General features: G+C 29.3%; 2 protein-coding genes and 1 pseudogene across 2 annotated transcripts; 2 read left to right on the forward strand and 1 right to left on the reverse strand.

Annotated features, from left to right (window-relative positions):
* Window positions 1-194: 194 nt before the first annotated feature.
* Window positions 195-6,179, forward strand: LOC145190055 (glycerol-3-phosphate dehydrogenase [NAD(+)], cytoplasmic-like). The gene is made up of 10 exons (XM_090090583.1): window positions 195-357; window positions 761-938; window positions 3,785-3,853; window positions 4,009-4,080; window positions 4,354-4,492; window positions 4,580-4,692; window positions 4,798-4,838; window positions 5,016-5,205; window positions 5,364-5,470; window positions 5,551-6,179. The coding sequence occupies exons 1-10, from the start codon at window positions 308-310 to the stop codon at window positions 5,636-5,638; spliced, it is 1,047 nt and encodes a 348-aa protein (XP_089946709.1). The 5' UTR covers window positions 195-307; the 3' UTR covers window positions 5,639-6,179.
* Window positions 6,180-6,914: 735 nt separating this feature from the next.
* LOC149887281 (uncharacterized) lies at window positions 6,915-8,674 on the reverse strand. Its single transcript, XM_090090806.1, has 2 exons — window positions 8,621-8,674; window positions 6,915-8,495 (listed from the first exon to the last, which is right to left on the reverse strand). The coding sequence occupies exon 2, from the start codon at window positions 7,879-7,881 to the stop codon at window positions 7,255-7,257; it is 627 nt and encodes a 208-aa protein (XP_089946932.1). The 5' UTR covers window positions 7,882-8,495; window positions 8,621-8,674; the 3' UTR covers window positions 6,915-7,254.
* A 1,108-nt stretch (window positions 8,675-9,782) lies between these two features.
* On the forward strand, window positions 9,783-11,113 carry LOC149887282 (uncharacterized; annotated as a pseudogene).

The following is an 11,113-nucleotide window of genomic DNA, read 5'->3' on the forward strand; positions in this document are numbered from 1 at the left end:
AAATAAACACGAGCAAATTAAACTACTTTGGCATACTTTAAATTGAATAAAGTTTTTAGAAGGGGCTTTACTTTCATGCAAGCTTTTGAATATCATTCTTGTTAGTAATGAAGTTGTAGCAATCTCCAACATCATTGTTGATAGGCTTTTTCAGTTTGTGCTTTGAGTTGAATTATTTTAATGTATACATTTTAAAGGATTTTGTTTTTACTTATAAATACAGTTTTCCGAAAACCTTTTGATTGGTTATCTGGCTTCTAACAGAATTCATATTAAGTTGAGTTAATTTAACACCAAAGCAATCACAATGGCTTCTCAATTAGTTCGCAAAGTGAGCATTGTTGGTTCTGGAAATTGGTAAGAAATTTTGATTGAAAGTATTTAATGATTTACTGAAATCAAAGTAAATTATTTTCTGTATGGAATTTTTAAAATCTTGAAGACTTATTATTTTTAAAGCAATATTAGCTTTTTATAGTAAAGTATGATTTTTTTTTTGGATGTCTCTTCAGTTCAGAAAATCAAACAGTTGAGGTGTAAAAAAATTATCATCCAAAAAATCTTTGACAAATTTAAAGTATATAGCAAGTTTATGGAATTAATTTTGATTTTTTGAATAACAGTTCAGAAAATATTTTTTATATAATAATCATAGTAGATTTAAACCTACTTGATTCAAGGATTTCTCGCAGGTTGAATGTAGTTGCTGATTGTGTCTTATATTATTTTGAATATTACTTTATTTTACTTGATTGTTTAGGGGGTCTACAATTGCAAAAGTAATTGGGAACAATGTTTTGAGATCACCACATTTTGAGAAAAGTGTGAATATGTATGTTTATGAAGAAATGGTTGGTGATAAGAAATTATCAGATGTTATTAACACTGAACATGAAAACGTCAAATATCTTCCTGGAATTAAGCTTCCTCATAACATTGTAGGCTTATTTATTGTGAAACAAGTAACATTTCTTGAGATTGAATAGAAATTTTTATCTAACTATGAATAACTTAAAAATAAAAATTAATACTTTTTAAAAAACAAACTTTGTTGAATTCACAGTTTGCTTTATACAGCAGAGAAAATAGAATTAGCCTCACCTTTATTTTTTGTTCTAATTTAACAAAAAATGCAGTGAAACAATTATGAAATCTACTTTATTTCTCATTATCTTCTACTAAAACTAAAAAGTTTGTAAATTGGTATGTTTAATTAATTACAAATGGAAAAAAAATTAAAAGTATTCAATTTGTGGAGAAAATTGAATTAGCCTCATTAACGTTATATACAAAAAATTAAGAAAATATTTTGTTTTTACGCTCATTTAGTATTTAGTATTGCTTCCTGAATTTTTAATGACTTCAAATATGCGATTTGACATACTAGTTACAAGATTTTGGATAGTTTCTATAGATATTTCATTCCAAGCTTCTCTGATACGAGCTTTCAGCTCCAAGGTGCATTTAAATTGCTTACCATTTTCATAAACCTTTCTAGAAAGTATTCCCCATAGATTTTCAATTGGGTTAAGATCTGGACTAGGTGCGGGCCATTTCATTACGTGAATATTTTTTTCTCTAAACCAAGCTTTTGTAAGCTTTGAATTATGGATAGTAGCATTATCTTGTTGGAAAGTGAAAGTTTCACCCATCAATTCCTCACCATGTTCAAGTAAACTTATTTCTAATAAGTCAATGTAGTCCTGTGAGTTCATTTTTGTTGAAATCCATGCCAGTGGAAGTTTTCCAGCAAAGAAAAAAGCCCCCCAAACCGTAACATTTTCACCCCCAAAGTTACAACTCATCCGAGTTTCTTTCTCTTTTCAACGATCGTGCCAGTAATATTGATAGCCATCAGGACCATCTAGATTGAACTTTTTTTCATCACTAAAGAGAGCTTGATGCCACTCTTCTTGCCAAGACATGTGTTCTTTCGCAAATTGTAATCTAACTTTTTTATGACAAGCAGTAAGTTTTGGTTTTAATTTACGCTTTTTCCAAACTGTGTTTGGATCTTCATGTAAGATTTGTCTTACACGTTAAACAGATACAGGTAATTGTAAATCAGCACAAATTTGAGAAGCAGTCATGTGCTGAGCAGCAGTATGACGTACAATAACTTGTTTAGTACAATTATCAATTTTACGTTTGCTACCACTACCCTTATAAGCTCCATAATTAACGCCAATCTTGAAGTAATTATTTACTACTTTTGGAGATCTTTTAATTTTCTTTGTAATTTCCCGATTAGATAAGCCTGTATCTTTGTATGCTTTGATAAATGCTAATTCTTCATTCGTTAAGTGCTTACCACGTCCCATTTCAAATTAAGGTATCAAAAACCAAATGTTAAAAACTTTATGAGCATTGATTTCACAGTCTTTGTTTAACTTACAAATAATAATAAAAAACAAAGTCACAAATGCATATCACCAGATCAAAATATACAAGTAAACTGAAAATAATTATTGATGAGGCTAATTCTATTTGTTACTGCAAATATCAAGTATTATACACTTTATGGTTTTATCAAATGTACCGCAATTTAATTATGCTATATTATAATATAAAAAGTTGTTGTTTGTAACAATAATTGTATGTGTGTGGATACAAAAGATATACCGCACAAACTTGTTTACAGATTTACAAAATATTGGATCAGTACATGGTGAGGCTAATTCTATTTTCTTCACTGTATCTTATTAAAACTATTTTAAAAAATTGAGTCCGTGTAGGGTAACATTTTAAAAGTGAGGGTGTACCAATTTCGGAGTATTTACAGATGAGCTGTCTAAAATGTCAATAACACAGTTTCTCTACTTTTTTCATTACTTAAGTTTTACTATTTCTTAAAACATGAGAGAGCAATCAAAATAATTCAGGAACCTATCTTTCCGTTTTTGAAACATCCTCATCTTAAAATTTTGATGCTAATTAACTAATGGATGGAATGTTGTGTCACTTAGTTTTAAAAAAATGTGGAGTGTCTTGAATGATATGTAAGCATAACTATTATTATATTCTTTCTGAATTTCGAATGGATCTATCTCTGGTAAAACTTTTATTTTTGATATTTAATAATTATAGTACATCATGAAAAATGTGGCCTAAAGGGTTTGTATCAGGGTTATCAGACCATACTTAATGAATTTTGTTTAGATTCACTTTCATGGTATTCAGGTGCATGATAAAATGTTCATGGTTTACTAAACAAAAACTCCATTATGGCTTTCCTGATCTTTGGGTATACTCTGGATGCTTGAATATTTTTTTGTACCTGATCCAGTGACAATGAAAATCCTGATGCGCTCCTTTTACCACTTGTTCACTGAACAATCCCAAAGAGAACTTTTTGTGGTAAACAAAGTGAAAGTGTTGCAAATAAGGTGATGAAAGGTAGCATGGATTTGAGGATTCACACTTCCATTTGGCATTACAAGATGCATCACAAGCATTTTCACCACTTTTTTCAAAGACTTTGATAAAATTGTTTGTGGTGCACTACATAGCAACAAATAAAGCTAAATACTTTTTTTAAAACTTCAATAGAAATTAGGCAATTATCTTTTTGGTGCAGTAACTGTAATATCATTAGCAATTTCCATACCTGCTTCTCTCAGTGTTCCACCAAGTGGTAAATAAACTTTTGAAAAGGTCTTTCATATTGACAGATAGCTGATTCTAAATTGAAGATTACAAATAACTGTTTTAAAATTTTAAACTGAATTTTTGATAAATTATTTACATTTTGAATTTGTTTTTTTAATCATTTTGTTTGTTTTAGGTTGCTGTCCCGAATTTAGTCGAGGCTTGTTATGGCGCCGATATTTTAGTTTTTGTTGTCCCTCACCAGGTTATTTTCTTAAAGACATCACCTTTGAATATTTGGTTTTTAAGATATTTTTTATATTTCCTTCTTTTCAGTTTAATATTGCCTTTAAGTATCTTAACATTAATTTATTTTCAACACAAGTTTTTCAAACAATATATGAAGTTTATTTTCTTTAGTTTGTTGTGCCTGTGTGCAATCAGTTGAAGACAATCATTAAATCTGATGCTGTTGGTATTTCACTCATAAAGGTGATAATTAGATGCAACTTAGTAAAGGACACAAATATTTGCTAATATAAGTCCAATTATTCAATTCTTTTAAATATTTTTCCCTTTTTTGACTTATAAATAAAAATGATTTAAAAAAAAAAAATATTTTTAATGATTTTTAGTAAAAATTATAAAAAATGATTAAATTACTAGTTGAAAATTCATTTGCTCAATGCCGCCCCTCACACCATTAAACTGATTAAATGTAAAAGTATGAAAGAAGCGAACAGTGAGTGTTTTTCTTTTTTTAAGGGTTTAAACCAATCGTCAACTAAACTAGAATGCGCGTCTAACCTTATTGCAGGTATACTCGGTATTAAATGTGGAGCATTAATGGGAGCGAATATCGCTCAGGAAGTAGCCAAGGAAGAGTTTTGTGAATCGACTGTTGGTATGTTCTTTAATTTTGATATGAGAGGCTTCTTGTTTTTTTCTATTGAGTTCTTTTTATTCATATTTTAAAATTCGTTTTATTCAGGTTACAGTGACTCAACATTATGGTGGATGTGGAAGGAATTATTTCACTGCGCATATTTCAAAGTCAGTTGCGTCGATGACGTGAACACAGTAGAAATCTGTGGTGCTCTAAAGGTTATTATAAATACAACCTTTCATAAGTAGTCCCTGAATTACTGTTTATAACTTAGTGGAAATACCATTGCCATGGTTATTAGTATAATTTTTAAAATTTTTTAGAATGCTGTTGCCATGGCTGCAGGATTCGTTGATGCGTTAGAGTAAGTGATCTTTCTCTTTAAGAAACAATTTTTTTTTTATTTTCCAAAATTTCATTTTAATCGATGTCGAAACACACTTTTCTTGATTAGCTATTAAAGTTAAATCGACTTTCTATTTTTTCGCTTTTATGTGCAGTAAAATTTCTAAATGTGTAATTTTTTTTGATTTTCTTGAAGCTATGGAGACAACACCAAAGCAGCCATCATACGCCTTGGGCTGGTAGAAATGGAAAACTTTAGTAAAATATTTTTTGAAGGTGGTCATAAAAGCACTCTATTTGAATCTTGCGGTGTAGCCGATCTTATAACGACGTGTTACGGAGGCAGGAATAGAAAGGTCGCCGAAGCTTTTGCAAGAACTGGAAAGGTTATTTTACGTTTTTTCCTTGTCTCTTAGCTAACTTTTATCAAGGTCTGTATGGCGTGACTATAAGAATTTTAATACGATAATAAGTTTATTGCTAATTTTATTGCAGTTAGTTTCACCATCTTCATTGCCGTGCTAATTTTTGAAATAATTTATAGTCGTTTGAAGAGTTAGAAAAAGAGATGTTAAATGGTCAGAAATTGCAAGGGCCGCATACGGCGTTGTTATCCTATAACTATCTTAAAGAAAGGAACTTACAAGAAAGGTAACTTTTTTTTAGTTGAAAATTTTATTCCGATTGTCTGAAGTTTCTTTTAGATAACTCAATTGACTTTACGTTTTCAGTTTCCCTGTAATCAGTTCAGTTTATCGTATATGTTATGAAAATAAACCGCCGTCGTATTTAATTGATACGCTGAAGGAACGTTTTTAATGAATTGAACTAGTAGGGTGTCTTTTGCACATACAATGGCATTCATATAGTTTGACGCTGTTAAACTACATCACCTTTTTTGTAAATATTTTAAATTTGTAAAGTTTTTTCTGTCGTAAGTTATTTTTATAACGTAACAAAAAAATGTTAATATATATATGCTTTGTTTTACGCACACTATTTATATATCTATTATGGGTTCGATCAAGTTCAAATTAAGTTTAAAATTGAAGTAATGATTTTGTGACTTTATGTTAATTTTTTAAGATTCCTCAAAGTAAAGAAAGATCTCCATTTTTCTATGATTGTGATGAAAAAACGCACACATAGCTTAATTAATTTGCATACTCTAATATTCTCTAGTTGATTTTTTTTTTGCTCATGCGTTGGCGTCAGTGTTTTTTTGTTGTTATTAATTTTTTGTTTTTTGTTTTTTTTTCAGAACTCAGGTTTCTTCTAATTTGTATTTTTTGTGCATTTTTAACTGGGGATTTTAAAATATAAAACAATTCCGTATTTAAGGCTTCGAGCCAGACTATCATACAGCTAAATTGTTCATTAACTGGATGTTGCACTATGAGCAACCAGGCAGACAAAAGTTGAAAAAATAACTTCTCGTATGATTTTTTCTGAATAGTAAACACTATAACTTGTAGAAATCCAAAATTTCAACTCTCGAGCATGCGTAGTTTGAAAATGGATGAAAAAAGTGTACTCTTTGCTGAAAAACATCCTTTATCTTGCCTTTGTAATCCTGGGAGTTATCAATTCCGGGATTTTGCCATTATATTTACATGGCCCCGTGATTCTATAAATACCGGCTCTTGAAAGATATCAAAATTAATTTAGTATAATTTTAACGGGGCGCAACCCCCTCAAACTTTTTTCAACAACTATCAAGTTCAGAGAATTTTTAGTGTTTTTATTGTAAAGGATATTACAATATGGTATTAAAAAATACTTTTAGATGGAATAATTATCAAATATAGTAGTGGTTACTACTTCTAAGTGATAAACGTCGGAAATTCTTGAAATTTGGAAAGCTTATTTCACCAGATGCTTAAGGTAGTAGGCCTATGAAAAAATTTTTTCAAGTATTAAAGATATATTTACAATAAAACTAATCAGTTGTTAACAATAATTATGAAATTAAACATAAAATCAATAAAATATATAAAAAAGTGCCTCGCTTGCCTCGAAATTATATTAAAAAGTGTGAAAAAAACGAAAACTTCAAAACACAATTTCTCAAAAACGACAATAACTTCAAATTTGGTATGGTAGTTCTACATATGTATAAAATTCATTTGTCATAGGATTTTTAAATTTGCCTTCCTAGTTCAGATTATATTGACTTTTAAACTTGAATATATATTTTTATAAAAAAACTCTGGCAGATAAAACCACATTGTAGCGCCCCAAAAAAAGAAATTTTAAAAATCTTATGACAAATGAATTCTACATGTATGAAGAACATATCCTGAAAATTTCAGCTTAATTGCTTACTTTAAACTGGAGATATCATGTTTTAAAATTTAAAAAAAAACTAAAAATCTCAAAATGAGAAAAATCGAGTCAAAAATTTAAAATCAAAAAATTACGTCTAAAAACACTCCTTAAAAGCTACCAGTGCTATATGAATCAGTTTTTTCAGTATCTAAGTATCCTTTATGAAGAGATCTAAGTTTTTTTCTTTGCCTTTTGCATATTGAAGTTGATTTACGACGCTTGTTTACAATTCGCTTTTGGTCCTTTAAAATCAGTTTTGGAATAGTCAATGAACCTAACAATCCGAAGTGACTTAAAACAGATTTTACCCCATCTCCACCGTCATTATAATGAACTATTGCAGAGTTTATACAAAGTTCAAATGTTCTTCTACTTACAAAAATGTTTTTAGGACATCGAGTCCATAAAATTGAATGAAATGCTTCATTTGAATTTTGGGTTTGACCATGTAAACATTTACTTAGCAAATCGTCATCAGATAAATCTTTAAAAATAGGTTTTATTATATTATGAATAAAGATAGGCAAGTTAATTTTGTTTGTGTGAGTACTTGTACCTTTAAGCTTATCTAGTTGCCACTTGCACCATGAATATTCATCCCTAGGACACATAGAATGACGAATGCTATTATCACTAAAATTTGTACTGTGCCACAAAACTGCTCCTATTGCTTTTTTCATTGCATAAATGCTGTTAGTGTTATTTCTAATTGCAATACCATAATAATTCTGCATTGAGTTAATTGCACTATTAGTCAAATTTCCTTTTCCATGTAGGGGTTTATTTGTTCCTTTATACTTATGTACAATTTTTCGCAAGCGTGTACCAAGTCGCTTCTGCACATGCCCAATGCATTCTAATTTTATTGGTTGAATATTATAACTTTTATATGGGTTAGATTCTTCAACTTCTTTAAAAGAGGAAGTATCACCGTCCCCGAGGTATTCATGATAAATCAAATTAGCCTCTTTTTACTTATGCAAGATGAAACTTTTTCTGATGAAATATTTGAAAGATTTATTCTTGAATATTTGTTTAAAGGAGAATTTTTCTTTCTTTTTCGTGAAAAATTTTGCTTGTTGCTTTTTCCAGAAGACATTACAATTATACACCAGTACAACTTGTTTGATTTAAATCAAGAGTTGAAAAATTCATAAATAATGATTTTATTCCACAACCAATATACAGTTCAATACGACAATTATTATAAGAAAATGTGATTTTAAAGCATGACCAAAAACAGCGCAGATCTATATTAAATTGGAAAAAGAAGCTTCACAAGATTTGTCATTTTGACCATCAAATTTGGGTAAAATAAAGGTTTTAATCTTTCGTTGCTATGGCGTTGCTAAGGTAAATAAACAAACTAGCTGATAATATAAGTTATTTTAAACCCTTTTAGTTTGATCAAACCTAAACAAGTTATATATCAGAAGATAGAGGATAAATTTTTACATAAATACAATATATTACCTATTTTTTCAATTTTTGATCAAAAATCTCTATTTTTCATAGGCCTACCACCTTAACTTCTGTAAAACTTTATAACATTCAGTAACACTAAATTCATGCTTTAAACCTAAATATAACTCAAATATTGTTTCCGAAGGGATGTGTACTTTATCAAAAAAAGTCAAGTAAACAGACATCCTTTTTTTAGTATTTTTATAACTAAATTTGACCTTAATACATGATCAGCCATGGATACTACAAACAATTTAGGTCAAACTTGGTTTATTGCATGAACCAAATTTATTTTATTTGTTGCGTTAAAATTTTAGTTTAAGAGCTTTACTAGAACTTAAATTATCATATTTCCAATTCTGTTAAAAACCTGGAAAAATTTGCAAAGTGTAAATCATTTTTTAGAACAAGTTTAGAGTATAACTTTATTTCTTAAAGTTTTCAAATTCTTAGCTGAAAAAACATTTGTTTAAAAGATACTTTAATGATAGAAAACCTTACAGCATGTATACTATCTATAAACTTATATACGTTAATTATTATATATCAAAAAATCTTATAACTAAAAGAAAGAGAAAAGTATATTCCAAATAAGATAAATATATGTCAAAGTAATAACATCTTCAAAGTTAACTTTATAATAATGCTGCCTTTTAAGTTTTTCCTTCATTTTGCTTTTACTATTGATCTTTTTTATTTTGTCCCCAAATGGAATATTTCGTAATTAAACGGCAATTATGTATCACGTGATGAATGTTTTTCTCGGGAGGTCAAAAATGTAAACAACCAATTATAAACACATATAAAAACAAACAAGGAAATAATTGAACACATCAGGTATAAAAATTTAAAAATGATATAAATTTTCAAACATAAATGTAATTAAAAAAAGAGTTAAGAGAAATTTAGTAAAGAATGTTTTATTTATACACATTAAAGTCAATGAAATAGAATAAGATATGAACAGACAAAGTTAAGTTGTACTTATTAAACCTTATTAAGTGGTGCTTGTTAAGGTTTTTGCAGTAAATTTATTTGTTTGTTTTTTTTTTCTTATTGTTTAAAAATAATGTTGTATAGTATAACGCTATTTGTTCTTATATAACTCCAAAGTGAGTTTTAATTTTATTATTTGTCATCATTTTACTATTTGATTTCTACGTTCAAAAAACTGTATGGTTAATGATCGCTGTGTCGTTGGAATTTGCAATAACGATAAATGTTATCCAGAGCGTACCAAAATATATAGTAATATTACATCTGGAAAATTATGTTTCCACAAATTGCCTGCTGATGAAAAAACAAAGAAGTCATGGATTCATGCTGTTTCTAAAGGGCGAAAGCTTTTTGTTGTACCTAAACATTTTAAAGTCTGCTCCAATCCTTTTGTTGATGGCCTGCCCACTTATGAAAACCCTAATCCTACTCTGTTTTTGACACACACTATGAATGTTCAATGTACTCCTGAAAAAAAAAATATCATGACCTCCTCCAAAAATCAGAATAAGATCTCTTGAAAAACCAATTTCTACAAATATTCTGGAATCTATTACTTCTAACTCGGATACACTTACAGCTCAAGAATTATCTGATCTTATGTTTATTTCTTCCTGTGAAGAAAATCCCATATCATTTGAAAATAGCCCACATGATAATGGTGGTACAGTTACAGAAGAATTCTTAAACCACATCTCCACCTCTCCAAAAGAAAAAGAGACTGAAAATCCAACTTTGTGTGAGATTAAAGCGGGTTATAGTGGTAAAAATGATACAAAGCCTACTCTATTACAAACATATGTTGCTTTACAGTTTTGTCATATTACTAGGGATTCATTTGTATCAACTTTTACTGGTTTACAAAAATGCAAAAATGTTTCAAAGTGTTTTTAATTATGTCAAGCACAAAGTGTTGAATCTGTTGAGCAATTACTTTTAACACAAGATTATAATATTGATATTAACTTATTTCCTATGAGAAAAAGTGGTCCTAAAAGAAAAATCTCACTGGAACAGGAATTTCTGTTAGTTATAATGAGATTACGCTTGGGTCTTTCGATTGAAGACTTAGCCTTCCGCTTTTGTATATCAGCTGGAACAGTATCCCAAATTATTATCACATGGGTCATATTATTATCTAAAGAGTTGGAGAGCTTGATTTTGTGGCCTTGCAGGAATACAATTTGGGCAACTATCCCAAACTGTTTCAAACGACTATATCCAAAAGTAAGAACAATTATAGATTGTTCTGAAATATTTTTTGAAACATCAAGTGCCCTTGATGTTCAAGCTTGTATGTGGAGTGACTATAAACATCATGCAACAGGCAAATTTTTAATAGCAATAACTCCAAACGGAGCAATTTCATGGCTGTGTCCCCTTTATGGTAGACGTGCTTCTGACATTTTTATTGTCAGAAATAGTGGTTTTCTTAATATACTTGAGCCTAACGACCAAGTTATGGCAGATCGTGGCTTTAAAATTAAGACGAATGAAAAATTTTAA

This window comes from Hydra viridissima, unplaced genomic scaffold (genome assembly GCF_058129835.1).
Source record: "Hydra viridissima isolate aposymbiotic clone 2 unplaced genomic scaffold, HvirCarnegie_v1 scaffold_6, whole genome shotgun sequence".
NCBI lineage: Eukaryota > Metazoa > Cnidaria > Hydrozoa > Anthoathecata > Hydridae > Hydra > Hydra viridissima.